This window comes from Cricetulus griseus, chromosome 3 (genome assembly GCF_003668045.3).
Source record: "Cricetulus griseus strain 17A/GY chromosome 3, alternate assembly CriGri-PICRH-1.0, whole genome shotgun sequence".
NCBI classification, from domain to species: Eukaryota; Metazoa; Chordata; class Mammalia; order Rodentia; family Cricetidae; genus Cricetulus; species Cricetulus griseus.
In genome coordinates, this window is record NC_048596.1 from 30,757,773 (window position 1) to 30,784,062 (window position 26,290).

The 26,290-nt window shown below is 36.7% G+C and overlaps 1 protein-coding gene across 2 annotated transcripts in view; it reads left to right on the forward strand.

The window, feature by feature from the left end:
• Prkg1 (protein kinase cGMP-dependent 1) overlaps window positions 1-26,290 on the forward strand; it is a 1,162,521-nt gene that overhangs the window by 1,050,472 nt on the left and 85,759 nt on the right. For both annotated transcript variants that reach the window (XM_027406413.2, XM_027406412.2), the window contains exon 9: window positions 6,594-6,668. In XM_027406413.2, coding sequence (XP_027262214.1) covers window positions 6,594-6,668 — 75 coding nt within the window. The remainder of the gene's footprint in view (window positions 1-6,593; window positions 6,669-26,290) is intronic.

Sequence of the window (26,290 nt, forward strand, 5' to 3'; positions counted from 1 at the left end):
CCTCTGTGTGGGTTCTAAGAATACAATTCAACTCCCCTGGAAGAGCAGCCAGTGCTATTAACCACTGAGCCATCTCTCCAGCCCCTGCCTGACTTGTTAAAACTGGATCCCCTTCTCAGAAAAGTTAGCATAAATGTGTATGTGCAACTGCATGTATACACTGAGGTATGCTGTTGAGATCACCTGAATTAAAGATTTTTACATAATATAGCTCCCTAATTGCCTCTGAAACTGAACCTAGAGTATATATGAGATTTGTTATTTCATTTTAAAATACTAAAATATGAATTACATATGACTATGAGTTTAAAGAATTTAATGATTTATCAGTAGTTACTTGTTTTAATAGTTGATAAATGTTTTGTCATTTCTATTCATTCGGTTCCTAAAGTTGTTAAAACATCTTACTAAGAACTTCAGAATATAACAATGGTGACAGAAGTCTCCTTTGTTAGTCAAGTCATGCAACAAGACATTAAGAAATATTCAGAAAAGCATTCACCACTGTATTAATCATAATTCCCTAGAGTAACAAAACTTAAATAGAATGAATACATATATAAAAAGAGATAGATATTGATAGATAGGTTGATAGATACATAGATAGATAGATAGATAGATAGATAGATAGATAGATAGATAGATAGATATCTCTTGTTTTCTTCCTGCCTTCATCTTCCATCTTTCCATTCGAGATTTGTTAGAATGGCTTTAATCCAATAATGGCTGCCTAAGAATGGAAGGTCCAAGAATCCAGTAGTTGTTCAGTGTACAGGGCTGGATGTCTCAGCTGGTCTTCAGTATATGCTGGAATTCCATGGAAGTAGGCTTTAATGCAAGTAAAGGAATGGTTTGCTAATGAGAGCAAGCGGCCTAAGAGAAAGCAAACTTCCTTCTTCCATGCTCTCTCGATATGCTGCCAGCAGAAAGTGTGGTCCAGACTAAAGGTAGATCCCTCCCACCTCAAAGATCCATATTAGAAGTGGATCTTCTCACTTCAAATTATTTAAATAAAAAAAACATCACTCTTTGGGGTTTTAGTTCATTCCAGATGTACTAAAGTTGACAACCAAGAAGAGCCATCACAAACATTGACAATAATGTATCCTCAAAGACCTATTTGACAAGGATCCACATAGATGTTATGTATTCCTGAAAGGGAAAAAGTGTACACCAAGTAGTGGATGGCCTTCCTACTCGGTGCAAGGCCCTTGGTTCAATTGTCTGCACTATAATAAACTGGCTAACAAATAAATTTATTAATTAATTCTGTAATTCTACCACATAGCTTATCAAAGTGTCTTTAGATATTTATTGAAATTTCAGCCTCTTCTTAAAGTACTTACTATTAAGTATAGTTGGTATTTTTGTTTGTTTATTTTATTTAATCTTTGCTCTTTGGGGGCCTGCCACCCAGCTCCCAAATAAATACATGGAGATTTATTCTTATTTATGAATGCCAGGCCTTAACTTGTTTTATTTCTATCCAGCTTTTCTTAACTTAAATTATCCTGTCTATGTTTTGCCTCTTGAAGTTTACTTATCTCTATTCTATATACATTTCTTTACTTCTTATTTTATGTCTGGTTGTGTAGCTGGGTGGCTGGACCCTGGTAACCGCTTCTCCTTTTCTCACTCCTCCCCCTCTCTCTTTTTTTTCTCTTTATTCTCCCTGCCTGCCAGCTCCACCTTTTTCTCTCTCCTGCCTAGCTATTGGCCATCCAGCTCTTTATTAGACCAATCTGGTTTTTTAGACAGGCAAAGTAACACAGATTTACAGAGTTAAACAAATGCAACACAAAAGAAAGTAACAGATCTTTGCATCATTAAACAAATGTTCCACAGCATAAACACATGTAACACATGTGTATCTTAAACTAATTAGTATCACATTAGTATCTTAAACACATTAGTATCTTAAACCAATATCCCATGGCAGTTAGGTGTCTCCTTTTTATTTCTGTTTTTTTTTTTGTTTTTTTTTGTAATTCACTTACACATAATAGTTGACCGTTTGTTTTAAAGGATTTACCATTTTATCAGGATAAAATTATTCAATGTTAAAATATTCTTTTGACTAAGATTGCCCTCCAAACAAAAATTATTTACCAACAATATATGGCCCTAAGTTCCCAAAGGCAAAAATATGGTCTTTGGTATGTTTATCATGAAAAGAAATCCAGTCTAGAGTACAAATATTTGACACACAGCATACTTACTGCTTCATTATATATGTGTGTACATGTGTTTATGATATCAGCGATATGTAGATAGATATTCTATGACATATGTACATACAGTGATCTACTCACTGTTAAAATATTGCTTAAAGTTTTAAAAGATGAAATTAAATATGTATACAATGATGAAAACTTAAAATTAATATTGAATCATAGCTACTTAATGACTCTAACTCTAGAAATAGCACAGCTACAATGAGAACAAATGAAAGGCACTCCCCTAGTCACATGTCACCAACTAAGCCCATTTTCGAATGTTAAGAGTTTCTCTGAAATCAAACTTTCTCCAAGTTTAGTTATGGACCAATACATTTTATGGAAAAATAAGAAAATTAATCATATAAAGAATAGCGCTGCTAGGTGTAGTGGCACACACCCAGAATCCTACCAGCCAGGATGCTGAGAGAGAAGGATCATGATGAGTTCAAGACAACTTTTGCTGCACAATAAATTCTAGGCTACGCTGGGCTCTAGCATTGATAAATTGTCTCAAAATAAACTAAATACCCCAGTGACCTAGGTTAAAATCAAATACTACCATTTTTTCAGTAGTAATAAAATGCCTCCTAATGATATTCTGCTATACTCATATCTCAGTGCCTTGCTCAGCCATCATCAGAGAAGCTTCCTCCTGCAGCTGAGAGGAACAAATATAGAGATCAACAACCAGACATTGTAGAGAGTAAGAGATCTTGGAACACTCAGCCCTAAATAGGATGTCACCAACAAATCCCTTCTCTCAGGGCTCAGGGAAACCTGTGGAATAGAAGGCAGAAAGAGTCTAAGAGCCATAGGTGATGGAGGACCTCCAAAGAAAGAAGGCCCTCTAAATCAACCTGATCCAAGTGTGTATGAACTCACAGTGACTGAGGCAGCACCAGCACTTTGCACATGCATTGTGGCTCCCAGTTCAATGTTTTTTGTTTGTTTGTTTGTTTGTTTTTAATTTATTTATTAGTTCCAGTTAGGGAACAAGCTTGTTTCACATGTAAGTCCCTTCTCCCTCTCCCTCCCCTCACCCCCATCCCTCCTCCCCCACCCCAGCCCACCCCCCACCCATCCACCCACCACTCCCCAGGCAGGGCAGGGCCCTCAACGGGGCCTCTGCAAAGTCCACCAAATCTTCCTGTGCTGGTCCTGGGCCCCTCCCGATGTGTCCAGGGCCAGAGTGTAACCCTTCATGTGGGATGGGCTCCCAAAGTCCCCTCCTGCACCAGGGAAAAACACTAGTTCAGTGTTTTAATGGGAATGTGCAAACTAGTGGGTCTCTGGTTCTTGTGCCTTCTCTTAAACTCTTTCCCTCTGTTTGTTTTGTCCAATTCTGACATGGTAGTTTTTATGTTTATTATAATATTATATTTTAATTTGTTGTCATCCTTCAGAAGCCTGTTTTCTCATTGGAGACAAGAGGGGAATGGGTTGGATGGGATGGAGGTGGAAGGAATTGGGGGGAATAGAGGGGAGGGAAACTGTAATCTGGTTATATTAGGTAAGAAAAAATCTATTTTCAATAACAAGTAGGAAAAAAGAAAAGCTAACATTTTATGCTCTTATTTGAGTGAAAAATTAGGTTTTTGTTCCCTGTCTCCAGCTTCAGTAGAATATAACAGAAATTATTGGAATGTGTAATATAAAAGTAAATACAATATAATAATATGTTCGTTATCTAAAACAAACGTGAACAAAGGGAAAATGTCTGAAATCATATTTGAAGTTTTTCTCAAACAGGGAGTATAGTTATCATTTACTTTATTATTGGTAACATTTTTGAAAAATTTTAGACTGCTGCCTATTCCTTCAGTATAAATTAATAAATTTATTACATTAAACTTCATATTTTGGGATGAGAGTCTTGATTTTCTGGGCCTGTGTCTCAAAACTTCCTTTTTTTCTCCTTTTGGGTATCAACATGACTGTGCTGAGCACAGCATAGTAGTGACCCAGACTCCCAGATATTATCACCAGAGATCTAAGATAACAGCTGCCTGTCCTCTCTTGTTCTATTCTTCTTTATAGTTTTCTGAAAAGTAATTATAAGTGGAAGCAGTTAAGTAACTTTGAAATTTAAATCAAGTTTTCTGCTGTGTTTCAGGAACTGACTATGCATAATTTATTATTTGATGCTCAAAATGCATGTCCTTTAGAGATTAAGATTATGAAAAGACTGTGGGTATGATTTGGTGTTACACAGCTTGTCTAGAATGTAAGAGACCCTAGATCCAATCCCCAGTACTTCCAAAAGGAAATTGTACAAGTGGCACAGGGGAGAACACACAAAAAGTGAAATGTTTGATAGACAAGTGTGAGAACTGAAAGTTCAGCTCCCCAGTGCTCACACAAATCCAGGGCTGGCATAAAAGCCTATCTGGAATCCTGTGCTTAAAATAGATTCCCCAGAGCAAACTGGATAGGTTGAAGAAACAAACGAAGAGTTCTCTCTTCAAGGGAGAAACCCTTACTCAATATATAACATTGGAGAAAGTTCAAGGAAGACATCTGGCATCAGCCTCTGGACTTCACACATGAATACAGACAGACAGACAGACAGACAGACAGACAGACACACACACACACACACACACACACACCCATACACAAAAAAATTATAGAGGTATAGAATTATGATTTAATATGATACTTTAAAAGTCCCTATTAAGAGCCTATGTAGTCCTAAAGTTTTTTTTTAATCACTCTCTTCAAAGCATGGTGATTTGAAAATAAGTTATAATATAGATTTTTGAATAGGAAGGAGAATGATCATCTCCCTCCTATTGGGTCCATCACATTTACTAGGTGTAACATTAGATTAAGCTTCTAACTCTATCACAAACCCACCAATAAAATGCAGGTGATACTAACTTTCAATGTTATTGTATGGTTCTTGTCACCACTGAGCAATGCCTGGTATATTCATTACTCTTAACACTGTGACCAAATACCTGACAGAAAAGAAAAAAAAAAAAAACACTTAAGGAAAGAAAGATTCATTTTAGCTCACTGTTGCAGAGGGTTTGGCCCATGGTTACTTGGCTCCATGCACTCAGACAGAAAATTATAACAGATGGATGGGGCAAACAGAAAGCAAGTAGGCACCAGAAACAAAGTATCACCAAGTACCTGGCTCAAGTGAACCATTTCCTCCAGGGAGGTACTACCTATGAAAGTTATCAGAACTACACGAGACCATGAAGTTCTAATTATTACATGACAGTCCAGACAGACTTTTATTGAGTTTCTTTTGTGTTTCTCATCCAGTCTATCTCAGTGGTTGCCAAATGTCATGTGTGACATTGTGTTATTGGCAAAGTGTTATTGTGTCTGGCCGCATTCAGTCAGTTTCAAGGGAATTCTACTATGTGTGAATTCATTATGACTTTTCTCTATAACATTTTATATTTTAAGCATATGATAGATGATTCTTCATTATATAGAGTAAATCTAAAGACAGTCCTAGGTACACAGGAGATACTGAATAGATTGGCTTTAAGTAGTTGATCTTCCTGCTTTATGGCAAAGTGAGTTTTTTTCTCCATTTTTCTTTATTTGAATTAGAAACAAGATTGTTTTACAGGTCAATCCCAGTTCCCACTCCCTCCCTTCCTCCCCTACCACTCCCACCAACTAAAACCCTACCTATCACATAAGCTTTCTGCTCCCCAGGGAGGGTGAGGCCTTCCATGGGGGTCTTAAGGGTCTGTCATATCCTTTGGGGTAGGGCCTAGGCCCACCCCCTTGTGTCTTGGCTCAGGGAGTATCCTTCTATGTGGAATGGGCTCCCAAAGTCCATACTTATGCTAGGGATAAGTACTGATCACAAAGTGAGTTTTTTTTTTTCACTTTCTTAAATGGGTTAATTTTCCTATAATTCTTACTTTGCCTATGATGATTAGTTGCTTTCTTTTCAATGGAGATGCCTCTTTTGCTTGCCTTTTAGAGGTTTCATCAAAATTAATAAAAACTAATGCTAGTTAACTAACAGTGTAAGCATTCCCTCATTGGCAGATTTGTTGTTATTCTTATTTCAGTTTGATAAGAAATTGACTCACAATTAGCATAGTCTAGATATTAATCCACCCAATTGGCTCAATATCATTTTTTCCAGACATAGTTGTTAAATGTGATTGGGTATTGGGTGTAGAGATTGGCCAGATAGAAGAAGTCCCTGACCTCATAATTTTTATCACCCAATCAGAGGAAATTCTGCTGTCTAATGTATATTTTAGCAATGTGTCTAAATTGTTTAAACTTACTTTTATTAAAACAGCTTTACATTCTTTTACTATTAATGACTGGTTGCCATTATTTTGACTTTGCAGAGTATTTAACTTGATTACTCTGGTTTTCCTCTGACAGTTCATTCAAGCATTTGATTGGAGGATTGGATGACGTTTCTAACAAAGCATATGAAGATGCAGAAGCAAAAGCAAAGTAAGTGAGATTTGCTTTGGGGACTTCATCTTGATAAAAATAATTTTAATAGGATAAGGTCAAATATTTGGACTTCCTGTCAGTGCTCTGGCAGTATAACTCTGATTACTATAAAGCAAATAATGTAGTTGTTACATGATATGCTTACTTAATATTGCTATTTTCAATATGAAATCTTAATTTGTAAAAATCAACTCAAGAAGGTAAGTGGTAGCTTAAAAATACAATATAAACAGTTATAATAAAACATGTAATAGTCAGACTGAAAATACTTTCTGATGATATTAGATGCTAAATATCTCATTAATTATAGTTTTTCATAACTGCAATTCTTCTACAAGGCTGATTTGCTATAAAACAAAGTCTTAATTTTGACAAAGATTTGATAAATTCAAATTTTTTTATTATTGAAAAGAAATATATGTTACTTTGAAAACAGTAGTGGTCTTCATAATCCTCCTCCTTTTCACCAAATATAAACTGACAATTCATATACAATAGAAAACAGAAGGAATAAACATAAAATTTAGTGTTAAGCCCATGGTTCACATCAAAATTAATCACTAATTTTGTAGTAACCTCAAGCACAAAAGAAAGAAAATATTTTGCTCTAAGAATTTGTGAAAATATCATTTTGCCTAGGAGTAAAATATTAAGAACTGCATTCATATTAACTTCTGAAATACATGCAGGTGTGTAAATAAGATGACCAATGTCCATCTTAAAAATGTAAGCAGCTACTTTAGACTTACAGAAAAAGTCAATTGTCTTATAGAACAGAGTCTAGCTGCTCTGCTATATATCTGTTTTCTTACAGCTTTTGGTAGATAGCTTTCCTATAACTCCTATTATTCAAGTAAAAATTGGTACCAATCTTAGCCCTAAAATTACCAGTGATGGGAAAGTGATTGTGAATGAGACCCTTCTCAAAATCTATTGGCTTTGCAGAGATAACTGACAGTGTATGAATTCTGGCCATTCACAGAGTCACTTACACCTGCTGCACTTCAAGGGAATAAAAAACTGAGTGTACTTAACCCAGATTTAAACAGCTAGAAGGAAGATTTGACCATAGTTTGTCACACTGTCATATGAACCTGGACAAAAGCTAAAAGTCTTTGTTCCTCTGCTACTCTTGGTCACGACTCCCAACACCTGCCTCTCATGGTCAGACAGCGCATCTTTAAAGTGGCAGCTACTGTTGCATTTTAATTGATGGCATTATGCAAAGCCTTTGTAAATTGCTGAAAAGTGGATGACCTTGTTGAAGTAATTTTTGGAAACACACTTTGATATATGACTATGATAACAGATATTAATTATTCCACACACATAAAATATTTTGCATGACTAAGAAGTATTTAATCTTATATAGCTTCTCATATTTATAATAACTTATTAAATCATACTTAGCCTAGAAAATATCTATAGATATAGTTTTATGAAACAGTAACAGTTTAGCCAAACAGGGTTAAAGAATAAGAAGTAACAAAATAACTGTCTACATCAAAATACTTCCCAATGTTTGTTTGACCGGTGGGTTTGCTAGACTATAATTTAGACATCATGAAACAAGCATATAGTCTTAGGGTATGCAACCTGATTTGATATATGTATTAATTAAGAATTAATCACAGTAATTAAGCTTACTAACCACATCTATCTCCTCACATAAGTTATTCTTCTGTATGTGGTAAATTGGTCAAATTCTGATTAAATTAGCCATGACTTAAAAAATAACCACAGACTTGATTGTAATTATTGATTTGGTTAGCCAAGAGTTGGTTCAGCTACCAGATGGGATCAATCACTAGTCAGATTAATCATCAATTAGATCAACTATTAAGTGAATCAAACTTGGTTATAGAGACCTCTGGTTAGGTCAGCTACTAATCTGATCAGTTGCTGTTGAACAGGCCATTCCTCAGATGGCCTGCTGATTGAAAGGCTATCACAGAAGACTTATTGTCTTAGTAAATTTCATTCAGAAGATATTTATCTTAAATTGTTTGATTATTACTAAAACCAAGTGAATGCATGCTTAGTATTCTTTAACATTAATTATTACTTAGGAAGTGTAAATAGTTTGATAAAAAAAACAAGCATAAACCCCTAATCAAATTCTAGAGAGAATGATAAGTTCATTCTTTGAAATTTTCTCACAACAAATATTAGAGTAGTTGTCATTATGCTTTCTACATAGTTAGCACTTCATACAGTGCTAACAAATAACATCAGAAGGTGTCTGATGTAGTAGCCATCCCTCAGTCTGATGTGCTTATGCTCAAAAGGAGGCAAACTATGAGTTTCCATGGGGTAGGTTTTTATCCACACTAGCAAGCACAGACATCCTCCTTTTAAAAAGCTTCCCCCCCCCCGTGCAATTGAAACTAGGAACACCCTCTAATTGTTTAAATTCCCTTGATAATTCTGTTAAAGTCTTTACATTTCTATATAGACCAAGAAACCTAAAGCAGGTACCACAGAGGTGATGTTTAAACTACACTGTGTAAATTGTGTTTTTTCAAGGTCCCTTTGGTTTTGCAAAAAGCATAAAATTTGAGGGTAATATTTTTTAAAACTCCACAAAATGATCATGTTAACTATTCATGTAAAACGGTTATTTTTTCCATGTCTATTCTTATTTGGGATAGAGGACATAAAAGCAGGACTGACTGTAACAACTGATTCCTTTGAGACATTTAAAACTCAGAGGTGAGGAACTCATTACCTATTGGCATAACACTCTCCATGGCAGACTGATTGTTCTCAAGTAAATATACTATTATTCTCAGTAAACCCATACTAAGTATGTAGCTCAGATAGTCCAGGAAAACTGACTTGAAAAAAATGCAATGGTTTTCAAAACTCTTCTACTGAAGGATATCTGTCTCTGCCTATATTGCAATATATCTTTCCTAAATTTATTCTGGAATGAAACTTTACTCTTATGGCATATTCAGGCTTTCTTAATTGCTGATAATCGTCCACTAAAGGCTTTGCTTTTTAAAATATGAATTATAGCCACAAGGGTTGAGAGAAAAAATATAATATCAAAATTAAGGATCACTTGGAATATAAAGTAGCATGTGTAATGATATGTCCATATCATTCTTGCCTTAAAGATACTCATTGACTTAATAAAAGCATTTTTAAACAATATATTATAATATATAATAAGTGTACCTTGTAGTATAAAATGTGCATACTGATTTAAAACACATTTTTAATACTAGGGAATATCTTATATTTTGAAGGGAACCTGATATATATAGTTATTTTCACCTCATGCTTCTAAGAATAAGTTATGACAATTGTTACCAGATGATTTTGAGCATCCTTCTTCCATCCATGTGTAAGGCTTGTCTTGTAAAACCATGGCTGTCTATAGATCTAAATGTATATGTTTTATTTTATTATTTTAAGTATTTTTGATAGACAAGTCTATTTATTAAATAGTATATCTTATAGTTAGAACATCATCAATGCATTCATTGCTGAATATTTTGCTTAGAAACAATAAGCAAAAGGACTCTTTTTTCTAAAGGAAAAAGCCCTAATTCATATATAGTACACATTATATTCAATGTAGCTTATCATAAAAGCCTTTACAGTAAAAATTACACTCTTAAAGTATTTCATGAATGCCATCATTATATTCTTAAGTTGAGGGTTTATAGTGGGCAAAAATTAAATGCTATTTTTATTTATAATGATATTTGTTATTATTAAAAATGTTTTGTACTTTTACTTTTTATAAAAATATTATGGCAAGATAGAGAAAGAAAAAGAAAACCAACCAAGCCAATCTAACATATGCTAACTACCTTTGTGTTTCAGTCACACTTACATGGTTTATATATGTTTTTCTCCATTTAGTACCATCTCATTGTAAACATACTGCAGCCTTCTGTGTTTTGTTGATATCATCTTAGTAGCTGCCTGGGAACACAGTGAATGGAAACCTGTTTTCTAGATTGATTCAAGTTAAAGACTTATTCATTCAGTTTATTTTTCTTTTGAACATAAGTTCTCAATCACTCCTAAAAACAGAACAACACAAACAAAACCTCACCAATAGCAAAAGCCACTTACTTACACATATGGTCCATCCAGCTGTGCAAATTACTCTATATCATGCATCCATGGAAAGTTGCAGTATTTTAGACTAGTTGGTCCATCTGCCACCTGTTCTATCCTGCTGTCTTATCTTGAAGCCTGGTGATATACGTATCTAGGTACTTCCACCGAGATATTCTGGCAGCTGTATCAGTAGATTAGTGTATGAATTTAGTAACAAGCCAAGTTGATGAGACCTAGTATTGTTCTCCAGGAGAACCTCATATTAAAAATCCATGGGAAATATGCCCATACTTTATAATCTGCAATGTCACTTGTTATATAAACCTAGACTCCCTCTGATAACTCATAGCTCCCCGTGCACGGCCTTACCCCATGTTCATTCATTTTTTGTAGACATTGATTCACTCAGCAGATACTCTCTGTATTCCTCCCTCCCCATAAAATAATGACTAAAACAGATGTGTTCCTTGCTTTCATGATAAATTGGTCTAGTCTGAGAGAGATAAACAATCACTATGACAAGAAACCTATGATGACATGGCATTATCAGTGCATTTGAGCTGAATCCTAAGTAGTTAGTTGATGAAAGGTAGGCATTAGTTGAAGTGGGCTAGGCAAGTAGGCACAAAGAGAATAGAGAATAAGCAGGCAAATGGCAAGTGAAATGCTAGAAGGAACTGGTGGGAATGGAGAACAAGAGGATCACGAAACTGGGGATTGATTTCTGAGAAATTTAGCTTTTAAAACGTCAGGAGAAACAATCAGAAAAGACTGAGGAGACATGAAAGGTACAAGGAAAACCAGATGTATATGATGACACTGAGACCAAGAACAGAGTAATGTGTCTTGGTCCTAATGCCATGAAGTGACAAATATGACCAAACTTGTCAAAAACCCCCTGGAATATCCAAGTTGCTTTGCTTCTCAACTCCTTCCATCCTGTACCAATTCACCTGTTCTATGCCTCATTCCTCAGAAGAATATATTGTGTTTTAGGCAGAGAGATGAGAGGATGTTCAAAAGAGAAACATGGAGCCAAATCATCTTTTAGATAAGAGAATTATTAAAATTGGCAATTGGCAATGAGGAGGTCTTGCCCAGTCAGGAGGCAGGGTTAGTTGGCATATGACCTATGCTATATTCTCGAAGTAGGAAGCAGGGCATATGTGACACATAATATATAGCAAGGGTCACTCTATCTGAGTAAAGGAGTTGGAGCTTGGTTAAAGTGTGTGACTATAGCATGGAGTTCAAGTTAGGCTACCTCTGACCACTAGAGAGTGAGCAAGTCTGCTTACAGCCCTTTCTGCCTAGGGCTTCATTAGCTGAAAAGCCTGAGTTCACCAGCAGGATCCATCTAACAGATTCACATGGCATAGGCAGAATAGTTTAAAGTAAGCAAGAAAAGAAAATTAATGCAAGGAGCCAACAAATAATGAAGATGCAAAACAAGGCGCCTCGGTCACTGTACGAGAAAAAAATAACGGACAAAACTTGACAGGCACTGGAGCTCTCTCTGACTTACTGTTGCTGGACAATAAAATACCACAGCCACCTCTCTGTTCCCCTTTGTAAGAATTAACCAGAGTATTGGCCCAATCGCTCTGCTTTGTGTTGAAACAATCCTATTCTCATGATAAACGCTCATTGATATAAAGCTTCCCTTTTGTTTACAAGCTCATTTGCAAAGGAATGTTTTCATCTGTTTGATATTTTCCCAATTACTTTTGGTGGTGAGCCTTGTGACAGTGGTAAAAGATGGCCTCTCCTTCCATTTCATTAGCAGAGGAGGCCTTTAGTTGCTCAGTCTGTTTGTCACAGGGAGCTTGCTGCTATTTCTCTTTGCTGTCTGGCAGCAGATTTTGCTCAGGCCTTCGATCATTAACTCATCAAATGCCAAATAACCCTAGAGGCACAAGAGGCCATGCAAATCAGAACCCAGGGTTTCTTTGCTTGTTAGCATGTTCTGAGATGCCTTGGGGGTCATCTAGCATCAATAAACATATGGTTTCAAATGTGCAATCCTGTTAACAAGGAGCTGCTTTTGTGAACACAGACTTTGAAATTCAACCCTTTTTTCCCCTTGCCCTTTTATTAGATTTTTTTTCCTCCCTGGCCTCTTGGAACAAAAATCTTAACATTCCCACAATCTTATCAACATTTTACTTTAAACAACTCAGTCTTGATCTAAGCAATTCTCAAGGAAATGGACCTAGAAAATTGTTTCTTCCCCTGTGGAAAGAATTCAAGTGAGCAATATCCTGTTCCCAAATGAGAACACTCTGCCAATTAAATGGAAAGAATGCTGTGAATGGCATTATGAACTAATCCTCAGCCCAGAATTGGAACCTCCTGACCACTTGTAGTGTGAGCTGTCACAGAATAGCCCCAGAGTCTGGGCAATACGAATTGTTTTCCATTTTATTGTAGGGCAAAGGGTAGGGAATAAGAAAATTCTGCAGCATTTGGCCCTGGGGTTGGTTTTTAACCTTACAAGAACTGTTTTTTGAATTTCAAGACATGTTGACAGGCTACCAAGGGGTATAGACTAGTTTCTAAGACAACCAATATGAACATTAATACTTCAGCATGACTTGAGTTGTCAAAACACATAAAGTGACTATCTCTCAAGGACAGTGAGACTGATTCAGTTGCATTTTTAAAATATGATTTCAACATAAAACTACTTGTCCTTTGATAGGAAATTTATATCTATTTAATTTTTAAAAATTAAGCTCTCAAAGGCTATTGGCTTATTTCTTTTTCACTCTGCCTATCTTTAAGACTCCCCAGGTAGCAAGACTTTATCAATGAGATCCCAGGATGTCCTTGCATGCAACATTTTCTAGTTAACAGATAGAGACCTGAAGAAACCAAAATTCTAGCACTGCTGACTTGTTTGACAAATATAGACAAGTCCATGTGTTGTCAACTCTATTTATTTCTTCTAAGAAGGCACTACCAATCAACAAATGGGCAAATGAACTGAATAAATAGTTTCCAAAAAGAGAAGCACAAATGGGCAATACTACTTTTAAAGTGTTCAGTCTCCCTAATCAAGAAATTAATACTACTTTGAGATGTCACCACACCCCAGGCAAAAGTTTGTCATCAGTAAATCTAACAGCTGATGTTGGAGAGGATGTAGAGAGAAAGGAACCCATATATCCTGTCAGTGGTGTTGCTAATTAATACAGCCCTTGTGGAGATCAATTGAGAATTTTTTTCAAAAACATTAGAGGTAGACCTACTCTGTGGCCCAGATATTTCACTACTTGGGCATATACCCAGAGAATTCCATACTCTACCATAGAGATATTTGCACCCCATGTTTATTGCTGCTTTATTCACTAGAGCACAAAATTGGAGTCAGCATAAATGTCCATCAACAGATGAATAAATGGGAAGAATATGACATATATGTATAGTAGTGTATATACATATATGTATATGTACACATACATTTATATGCAGAGAGAAAGAATTGCTATTAATCTCTAGGTGAAATGGGTTGATTTAAAATGCATAATATTAAGCAATCTCAAAAATGCATGTTCTCCTCTCCTTCATACATGTCATCTATCCAATAATGCATGTATATATAAACAAATGTGCATGTCGGCACAGCATAACATAACAAGAAAAGGTTAAATATTAAGAATGTGAAAAGATTGAATGCAGGCAGTGAACACAAGTTATGAAAGTTATAAAGCTAATTGTTTTTCTAGTTCTAACTCTTATGGGTTTTTAATTTTTGTGGTGAATAATTGCAATAAATTGTATTTGATAGTGGAAGTAGAATATACAATATGAAACTTCACAGCTTCCTTTCAGAATGAGTACTCTAATTGTGTAGAAGTTCAATGAGATGCATACACTTTGCATCTGGTTAATTTTGGTATGTAGCTTTTTTTAATTTGCACATTTTTAAAAATAAAAGTTCTTTTGAAAAATTAAAAAGAAATGATATATCCTTCCCACAATTCTCATATTCACCCATGGTAACTGAGAATTATTTTCAAAACAACAAGAGTGCTTTAGACTCTAGATAACTGGGTCCCATGCAGCAATAAGACTGGCCTTTCCAATGCCCAAACTTGCACAACATTCAGAACAATCCAATACATGTATCTTTTCAGTATTATTCATGTCCTAAGCCTGTTTGTAATACCTTTTAAAAGCAGAAAGATAAATAATCTAGTGTATCCCTGTACATTCTTGTTAGTTTCAAGTAACAAATACATTTGCCATAAAACTCTTTTATGACTTATGACTTACAAGGATATAGCATATGTCTAAACCTGCTTTGTGAATTTGGATGGGGGAATATTTAGAGAGAAAAACTGCGAGTAATGCTAGCCAGCTGTTGGCGGGTTGAGCTGGCTGATGCGTTGATAAGGGCATGTATACAGTGAGAGGAGCATCAGCCAGGGTCTTACAGAAGGATTTCCTGACAGCACCATGTGAACTTGAGCAAGCACCCTGTGGGCTTGTTTCCTTATCTGAGGGAGAGGTGGTTCTAAAACCCTCCCTGGCTTTCTGTTTTAAAGATTTCTAAGACATAGAAGGTGCACACTCGGGCACTCTTTCAGAAACCTCCCTCCCATTTGTCCATGCACCATGTTAACATTGGCTGTTTTCTAACTGAAGAACAAAGATATCTCTGTGGCACTAACAGAAAGCAGACTTAAGAATCAGCAAGTAGCTATGTGTGCTTTTTAAAACAGTAAGTGATATTCCTTCCCTTTTCTGATTTTTAAGTATTGCTCACAGTACTTACGCTATTTAAAATAATTACTAAAAAAAATGGGCAGATTTGCTTGAAGTTAGTTATGGTAATTCAGAAGGGTTAAATAAATCAGCCCATAGAAACAGAAATTTTCATTTTCACCACTATACAAAGAATTTTTCTCTTCCTGATATGACATTTAGATATGATAATAAGCTAGGCTATCTTTCAATAAAGAACTATTAGAAAATTATAGAGTACTTTTAAAACTGGAATATGTTATAGTAATGTTTCCCAATGAATCCTTTCTGAAAGAAATAATTTTTAAGTAATGGCTTAAATGGCAGCACAAATCAGTTTTGATACAATGAACATAATATACGATACTAATTTACATTTTTAAATTGTTACTTGAAAAAGACATGATATAGAATTGGATCGTGGCTATTGCTCAGAGCCATTTGCATGTATCACATCACTTGACTTCAGCGCATAAATTACAGGTGTTACTCAGCTTTATAAAGTGCATCCATCACTTTAGGCATCCAGCCTGCTCCCTAGTTTATGAAACATGAAGAGATAGAAAACAGGTGCTATTGCTTCAGTCTTCACAATTGTAACAAGCAATTTAGACACTCTCAATAAGTTACTGATTCAACACTTTGGATAGCTGTGACCCCAATGTACTTGAAAAAAATAGTGACTCTAAGACCAGTTTGGGTTTAAGGGCTTGTAATAGTGAGGTCTAGTAACAATTCCCCATCTGTTGTTTGTGTATATGGTGTAAAAATTAGCATAGTATGCCTGTTGTGGTCATAAACTTGATTTACAGAACTGTCAGTTTCATTCAAAGTGTGTGTTTTCCTAAATCAGATTCTCTGCTCATCATATTAGTGTGAAATTGTTCGTGTAGACTCAGGTTCTCTGACTCAAACCTGATAACTTTATTATAAAAACAATGAAAAGAGCAATGAAGAACATGCTTTAGATTGCTTATCAACTTTACATTTTAAGTATGTTCAAAAGTTTCCTGCAGTCTCAGAAAATGGCCACCACATCTATGTGAACAAAGACTCAATGGCAGACAGGACTTTTGACAGTATAAACTAGGATATTGTGTTGGTCTTTTTCTTTAGGAAACTGTTCCCATGTGGTTAATATTAGTATTTTCTTTTGCATTGACATGAATATCAGAGCAATAATTTCATGCTAGCACAAGTTGGAGAGCTGGGAGGAAGTTAAAGAAAGCAGAGTTGCCAAAGAAGAATTGAATTATATTCATGCATATTTCAACCAATGGAAACATATGCAAAAAAGTATCCATAAGATTACGTGATCCAGTGACAGCTGTCTTAGTCCTGAAACACTCTACATTTTCATATACTGAAAATACTTCATGAGTCATGTTTTAACAGCACACTCCCATGGAAATATGCCTATAATTAAGTGATTATGATACCACTCTTAATAAGCACATGTATATGCCATTAACTATGACACAAAACAACATTGTTCAGAGTATGTTTTTTCTAGCTCATACTTTCAACTATTTATTACACCTATATGCCACATGATAAATCACAGAATTCAAAGTAAATTGATTTTTTATCTTAAAAGAACTCAGGTACTTAGAAATCAAACATAATATTTAAAAACACAAACTCTTAGACCAATGCTTCTCTGTTTGATTGAAGGCAATGCTTATTATCTAGTTTACATAATTTCTCTTTTATATATTGTCATTTAAATACTTGTCTATAATATTTTATTTTAAAACACTGTGTTCTTAATAATGCCAATATCCAAGTAAATAAAATTAGGAAACTCATTTTATTAATTGCATCATAAGAGTCTACCAATATTCGACCATGTGTAAACCACTAAAATCGTTCAAGTATTATTTTATAATTTCTCATACTGTGAGTAGTGGAGTATTTTAGAATTGCATCACTGTTGTCAGGTATCATATTACATTATTTAATTCACATTACCAACTGCCTTCTAGAGGCACCAGTGTTTAGCTATCAATATCCATCGTGTAAATGTAACAACAGCTTCAAAATCAGTGTTAATCAATACAATTATTGATAATCTTATTTCATAAGCCAGCCTTTGTCGTATTTGTAGCTATAGAATAATCACTGGTGTCTGTATTAGTACAGGGTTTTTTTCAATCTTAGCCATATTTCAGGCTGGATAATTCTAACGTTTGAATGTAGGGGGGAGAATATTTTTGTAAGATGTAGGGTGTTTAGCCACTGACTTCTATCACCTGGATATCAGTGCTGTATCATAACCCTCAACTCCTGAGTCACAACAATACTTCTATACATTACCAAATATACACTGGAGAACAGGACAGAATTATAGGGTGAAACACTGATAATCTCTTATTAATAGATATGGGGGCATGATGCTCCACTTCCAACATAAATGTTTAGCTATAGAAAGAATATCACCACCCTTGTCAGAATTTTAAGACTTTCATTTTCAATTTCAAAATGTGTGATGGGATAATTAATTTGTTGGATTCTGCTTCATCAGATGCTGAATCTTTGGTTTTAAGGTGTCAGCATTGGTAGGTTAGCTGAAGCTGGAAAAACACTCATTTTGATTATGTGCGTTGTTGGCTAGTATTTTTAACACTGGATGTTATATACTGTAATAGTCTCAAAAATGTAATTACTTGTTATGATGCAATGAGTTTTCTTTCCATTCATATAATTTCTTGGGTTATAATTTTAAAAACCTGGAAACAATTTTACATAAAATGAACATTTACTATTACATTGATAATGTAATACAAATGTGTATTGTGACATTAAACGTATTACAAAAGAGAATAGGCTACAGGCAAAAAATAGAGGTGTTTTGGGGTACTGAAAGGTATATATTTAATGAGCTTCTTCAAATACACATGCACACATTGTTGCATTATATGTTCTGTGGACATGGTTTGATTAACTTTTAGAAACAAAGGGCCTGGCACTCTTTCAATTCTTCCTCTGTGATGTTGGCTAGCAATAGATTCCACCAGCACAGTGCCATGCAGTCATCCTCCTGCCTGCTGACACGATCTCAGTTTCTCATGTGCTTCCAAGAGCCACATTCTGGTTAGTTTCACTTCCTACTGATGGAAGAAACATCTGGAAATTATTGAAAGTATTAGGGAGGCACAGCCTCAGCATTCCATGAGCTTCCAGCATCTACATATCCTTTAATGCAGCACAGGACATGGTGAAATTTTTGTGTAAAAAAAAAAATCAAGGATGAAATAAGAAGCTAGTACCTGTCTAAGTTTCATTCCCTGTTGCTGTGAAGAAAATAAACATGCAAAAGCAACTTAAAGGAGAAAGGATCTAGGATCTATTTGGCTCACAATTCACAATTCTATGCTACACTCCATCACTACTGGGAAATCAAGGCAGAAGGAGCTTGAAGCAGTTAGCCACATCCTCAGTTGAAAGAGAATAAATGCATGCATGGCTGTGCTCAACTCACCATGTTAAAAAAGTTCAGGATTCCCCAGTCTTAGGTGTGGTAACACCCACTTTAAGGCTAGGTCTTCCATATCTGTTAATTCAACCAAGATGATCCTTGAAGATAAGCACACAGGTCAACCTCCTGTAGACAATTGCATTGTCTCATTAAAATTCCTTTTCCAGGATTGTACACAGTCCACATTAACCATCACAATATCCTTCAGCATTTGTTAGAAAAACATTATAATTTCTGAGTGATTTTTCAACTAATGGGTTCTAATGAGTAGGAATCACTAAGATCATTTGGTGGATTTTGAACAAAACTTATACTGTTGGTGGATTCAGGAGGCATGGGAGTATTGATTTGTGTTTTATTTTCATGTCTATATATCTTGTACACATGTACATTTTTTTCATGTGTATGTATAAGCAGTGTATCGAACAAAAATTGATTTTTTTCATGTGGGCTAGAGTCAGAATGTTTAAAAAGCATATTGAAGGAATTGAGAGCAGTGCCTCTTTCCCAAATCATTGTGATATTTATTATAATCCCATTCTTAATAAAGCAACCAATGTGTTCTAGTTAACTTTGCCTGTAACCTAACACCACCTAGAGCCGTCTTAGAATGGAATTTCAAATGAGGAATTTCCCAGGTCAGGTAGGCTTGTGGGCATGTGTGTTGGGGATGTCTTTTTGTCAACTGTTGTAGGATGGCCCAGCCCACTTTGGGTGCCACCATTCCCCAGACAGATAGCACTGTACTATACAAGAAAGCTAGCTAAGCATGACCCTATAAGCAAGCCAGCTACCAAGCAGCTTCATCTATGGTTTCTGCTATTCTTCCTTGGCTGAGAATGAGTTGTTTGATTGAAATAATCTTGTGTGGGATAGCAAGCAGATTTGGGCTTCAAGTTCCTGCTTGAGTTCTTGTCCTGACTACCCTCAATGATAGACCTGTGAACTAAAATAGCCCCTCCCTCCCCTGAGTTACATTTGATCATGTGCTCATCACAGCAACAGAATGGGCATGTTTTTTATTATGTACATTATCCAATGACTATACATTGTCCCCCATGCTCATTAGTTACCATGGAAGACTGCAGAGATGAATCAGAGGTTTAGAGCACACACTGCTCTTGCCCAAGACTGGAGTTCAGCTCATTTGTACAGACATCAGAGGGCACACAACTGCCTTCACTCCTGGGGGTCTGGTGCCCTCTTCTGGCATCTTCAGACACTGCACCCACATGCATGTCTTCCTGCCTTTCCCATATATACACATTAAATTTAAATAAAAATAAACCTCTTTATACAGTTGCCTTAAAAACATGTAGAATTGGATTTTAAAAGAATCTAGCAAGAAAGTAAGAGAAATAGAAGTGCACATCTGTTGTGTAGATGTTTCTTCAAGATACATGTGACCTTTGCCATCTTAAGTCAGAGCAAGCTGGGCAGAGTCACTAGAGTTACAAAGCTCTAGAGACCCCTCCACTTCCTAAGATTCACGATTGCTGTGAGGAAAGGAGTCTTTCTCAATGGTGTAGTCATTTGTAAATTTCTCTGTATTCATAGTCATATTTGTAAGTAACGCCAGTAAACTCACTGGTTCACTTAGCTCAACTTGGGTAGAAGTTTTTCTTTCATTTTTCCTTGTCCTTTCTATGTGGATGAATATAAGTAAACTGCCAAGGAACATTCTTGTAAACTTCTTAGGAACTTCTCACTATCCTAAGTACATGTTAATCTAGTGATGGTCTGGTAGAGCCATGTCTATAATCAAAGAATAGTGTTGTTATTGTGGGGAATAAAGTAAGCTAATGCTTTAAAATTCAAAATGCAAAGCATGTAGTAGGCAAAATGAATACAAAGTAGAAGGTAAGTTATCCCCCATTGGGAAACTTAACATCTAATGAAAATCGTGGGCCATGGTGGCATATGTTTTTAATCAGCAATCCGGAGACAGCGGCAGGTAGATCTCTGTGAGTCTGAGGCCAGCCTCGTCTACAAAGTGACTTCCAGGACATCCAGGACTGTTACACAGAAAACCCCTGTCTTGAAAAACAAAAAAACAAAGAAAAAAAAACACCATTAATTACAAAGATGTGTGTGCTGCTGTTTGGTCAGAGGGAAATGATAGAATGCTGTCTGAATCCTTAGATAGGGCATCTGTGTAACTCTAAGAATGTATCTATTTTTATCCAAACACTATTCTTTGTAAAGGTGTAGGGGACTCCATAACCACACCTGTAGCCAGCCCCGAACAGGTGTGGCTATGGTGGGATCTCATAGATGGTTATGAGCCACCATGTGTTACTGGGAATTGAACTCAGGACCTCTGGATGAGCAGTCACTGCTCTTAACCTCTGAGCCATCTCTCCAACCCCAAATAATAGTGAATTACCAATACGGAGTCAGGTAAAGATATTAGGGTATTTATTTAGGAGATGCCATACTTAACAGTGAGCAACCTAGCCAGCTGGCAGGGAACGGAGTAAATAGAGCAAGCTGAAGATGAAAAGGAAGAAGGGGCTCCCATGTACGCGCCCCTCAGTCTTAAATTTTCCCCACATCACCCTGACCACGCCCTTGAAGGTGTGGTCAGACACACCTGTAGCCAGCCCCAAGCAGGTGTGGTTATGGTGTCCCCTACATAAGGGGAAAAAGGTTTTAACCCAAGGAAGGATTTATTCATGTCAGTTTATTTATGAATACCTATTAATTTTTCATCTGTAATTTTATAAGATGTGGTCGCTGATATCTTTAGTACAAGAACATTTTGAGCTTTATATTCAACAGTCCAGCCCCTGTAGGTATATATTTATGACACAAATGGCTGAGTAAGGTCAAGAGTGGCATTTTCCTCTGACCACTGAGGTCCTAGTGAACTGACTTGGTTCTCTTTCCAGTTACTAAATGAGGTGACCATTGGAGGGCTTTCATGTGATGTCAATGCATAGCATTAGCAGGTTGAAGTTGGGTTATGTTTACAAATGCAAGAATAACAAAAACAAGCAAGTACCTCGTCCTGCTTTGGGGACAGTTACTGCATTTAGAGCCTGATCTATAGTAATGACATTCCCACTTGCATTCTTGTTAGCTCTTCAGAATACGAAACTTGAATCACCACAGATGCTTAGAATATGTGTTCATTTCTGTATTTATTGGATTATAATGCCCATTTGCTGTGAAATATAGCATAATCCCTCACTTACAAAAACTCTCAACAACCAGAAAATTCAAATACTCCAAATTGGTTTTACTGTAATGGATATTAATGATTCTAAAGACCAGGAAAACCAACAAATTCCATAGCCATCTAAACTATAAAATAATATCTCATTTGTATTCATTAATTCATTCTTTAAAGACTGGTTACTTATCCATATAACTTGTACAAGGCAAACAGCAGTAATTTAAATACTCAAATTAGAAGAACAACTCAAATGTCAGAGAACCTGGAAAGTTCAAATGCCTTCTCCCGAAACCAATTATAATATTATTGAGATAGGCAAATGTATTTTAGGGCATTTTCTGAAATGTTAAAATGCTACATAAATACAACATAATCCTATTGACTTTTGACTGTTATGATGTGCTCTAAAAAAATAATCACACGAAGCTGTATGTTGTGATGTCTGTCTCCTCTGTCACAGGGGCACTCCTGCAGAAACTCTAGTAGGTTGGAAAACTGAGGCAGGTGTCCTGGTGTAGATCCCCCACTTAAGATTGCCTTGTTGCTTTTAAATAGTGCTGTGGACCTTGCCTTTCTCTAGCTTTGGGTGTTTGAGTCCACAACCTGACTGCATTTCTGTTCAATTTTTTTGGCAATATTTCTCAGGAGGTTCAATGAGGTATTTTGTGCTTGATCACTTCACTTCCTGCCACCTTAAGTCGATTCAGTGTCTTAGGAGGTAGAAGTATAGCAGTTTTGTTTTGGTTATTATTATTAATTATTATTGTTAATTATTAGTGTTATAATTAATCGATATCCCAGATGCAGTTTCTCCTCCCTCCTCTCCCCCCAGTCCCTTCCCAACCTCCCTCCATTACCACCCCTCAATCCACTCCCCTCAGTTTCTGTTCAGGAAAGAGCATCTCCCATGGATTGATATGCATGGAAGCCTATCAGCTTTATATGGTCTCCCATCACCTTACGTTAAATGTTTAGATTTACAGTGGTCCTTCCTGTCTGTCGGCTATCTCCTTGTGTTTTTAAATGACCACTATCCACTTTTCATCTTTCCTTCCATACCTAGCTGCATATTAGCTGCAATTCTTCTCTTAAAAACTTTGACTTTACCAAGTAGAAATGTAATTTACAGTTCTGTCTCAAACTATTCCATCGAGACAGGAAGGCAGGCACCTGATCTACCCCTTTCCACTGATTATACCTGAACGCCAAATAATTGGTGCCTTACTTCTGTCTTGGTGACAAGTGAGGTCTTTAAATTTTACTTTTTTTTGCAAATTTCATATCATTAGGAATTCATGGATTTTTACAAGTGTATTTTCAATGTATTCAGTAATTTTCTGGTTGAAGCTCCCTCGGGTTGGTTTGTTGCTTCCTCTTGACATGACTCATTAGTTGCTTTCTGGGTAATTTAAATGCAGCAGTAATTTAAATGCTCGAATTATAAGAACCACCCAAATGTCAGAGAATCTGGAAAATTCAAATGCCGCCAATTAAAACCAATTATACTATTATTGAGATAGGCAAATGTATCTAAAGCATTTTCTGAATGTTAAAATGTTATTTGAATATAGCATACCCTTTGTACTTATGTATTCAAGGATTGTAAATATGGCAATAATTAATGTCAATAGTGATGAACTATTGCTTTCTGAGGAACAAGATGATCCAGATTCTTCATGAGCTATTCCTCCCATGGTCCTAAACCAGTCATTTCTCAAGGAACCCAGGTTGCTTCTATTCAGCAATGTTGCAATGGAGCCTTTTTATTTCTAAGCTTTTGAGTGTATAATACTTAACACAAGATGCTGTCTCTAGCCTTGCCCCATTCCAACCTTTTTCCAAGATGGCAACTCACTAAGTTAGCAATGATTCTTGTGATTATGTTAGAAAATTTTTCCATCAGTCATTTTAGGTTGGTACTCTAACTACCTTAAGGGATACCTTATTTCAAGAGAGCTTGGCTAATGACAACACTTAACTAAACATTTTTCAGGTACCAATACCATGTCCTATATAGACTGTGTTTTCTTAAGATATTAAATCTACAAAAAGAAAAAAACGATTCCTTGTTTGGGGCAGGGGAGGGGGGAGTTAAGACAGGGTTTCACTGTGTAACCCTGTCTGTCCTGGAACTCACTCTGTAGCTCAGTTGGCCTCAAACTCACAGAGATCCTCTAGTCTCTGCCTACAGAGTGCTAGGATTAAAGGCATGTGCCATCGCTGCCCAGCTGGGTTCTGTTTTTTAGTTAATGTGGAGTTAGCTTGCATTAGTAATTGCTTTCCCATCTTTGGTTTTTATGAGACTCTATCAGGGATTATATTAACCACTTGTATTTCTGCTGTGACAAAATGCTTGACAGAAGTAGCTTAAGTGGCTTGCGCGTCTATGAAACACAGGTCAAAGAGACAGTAGGGAAAGAATGGCAGCAGGAAAAAGAGGCTCCTGGCCACAGTGAATCTACACTTAGGAAAACATCTAATACCTGAGCTCAGCTTGCTCTCCCTTTTTATTCAAGCCAGTGTCACAATCCATGGAGCAAGACTCCCTATATTAGGTTGGATCATCCTCCCCAATAGCCCTTATATACACCCCTAGAAGCTTGATGCTGTGGGGATCCTAAATTTTATCAGCTCGACAATCAAGATGAACTATAGCACATGCATATATGACAGTATTTAGATTCACCGAAGCAGCTTGTCCCTCAGAGCCTGCTGAGGTAAAGGCTTCGCCATATCCTGTTACTTTGGCTTTCATTTCCTCCTGTCTTTGCTGAAGTCTTTCTCTGTCTTTTTAGGGAGTTTCATGGTCCCTTCCCTTTGGTGGGACACTTTTATTGGATAGGAAGTTACAGCAGTTAGGTTATTGCTATAGAATTCTCTGAGAGTGACAAAGAGCTCCTGTCTTCTCACCCTCTTGTCAAACTCTATCTCTGTCTCTGTCTCTGTCTCTCTCTGTCTCTCTCTGTTTCTGTCTCTCTCTCTCTCTCTCTCTCTCTCTCTCTCTCTCTCACACACACACACACACACACACACACACACACACACACACACACACACAGTGAGGAAAATGCATCACTTTAAAAAGTGGCACCACTGGCTCAATTGTAGGAAAAGCAAAAGAAACTGCTTCTGTTTTCCCTCTGAAAGCTGACATACAAAACTCAAGTGTTTGACGCTTCATCCCTTGATCTTTATTAACTAAAATATTTATTTCTAGGAGACAGATAGATAGATGGTTGATAGACAGACAGATAGATATGTTTCCTCTCTTTCTGTGTGTGTGAGGATGTTCATGTGAATATTTGAGTGGGTGTGCACATATGTGCACATGCATGTGAAAGCCAGAGGTAACCACAGGTGTCATTGTTTAGAAGCTAGCTACCTTTTCAGTCTTTCACCCAGCTGTGGGACTCACTGATTAGGTAGGTAGGCAGGCCAGTGAATTCCAGCTGTCTACCTGTTCAGTGATGACAAATGCACACTACTTTTTTTCCTCCATTTTTTATTTGAATTAGAAACAAGATTGTTTTACATGTCAATCCCAGTTCCCTCTCCCTCTCCTCCTCCCCTGCCCACCCCCAACTAACAACCTACCATACCATTTCTGCTCCCCATGGAGGGTGAGGCCTTCCATAGTGGGGTCTTCAGAGTCTGTCATATCCTTTGGGATAGGGCCTAGGCCCACCCCCTTTTGTCTAGGCTCAGGGAGTATCCCTCTATGTGGAATGGGCTCCCAAAGTCCATTCCTACGCTAGGGATAAGTACAGATCTACCACTAGAGGCCCCATAGATTTCCAAGGTCTCCTCACTGACACCCAAGTTCATGGGGTCTGGATCAGTCCCAAGCTGGTTTTCCAGCTATCAGTCTGGGGACCAAGATCTCTCCCTTGTTCAGGTCAGCTGTTTCTGTGGGTTTCACCAGCCTGGTCTTGACCCCTTTGCTCACCACTCCTCCTTCTCTGCAACTGGATTCCAGTTCAGTTCAGTGTTTAACTGTTGGTGTCTGCTTCTACTTCCACCAGCTGCTGGATGAAGGCTCTAGGATGGCATATAAGTTAGTCATCAATCTCATTATCAGGGAAGGGCATATAAGGGCATATGTTGCTTAGATTGTTTGTTGGTGTCATCTTTGAA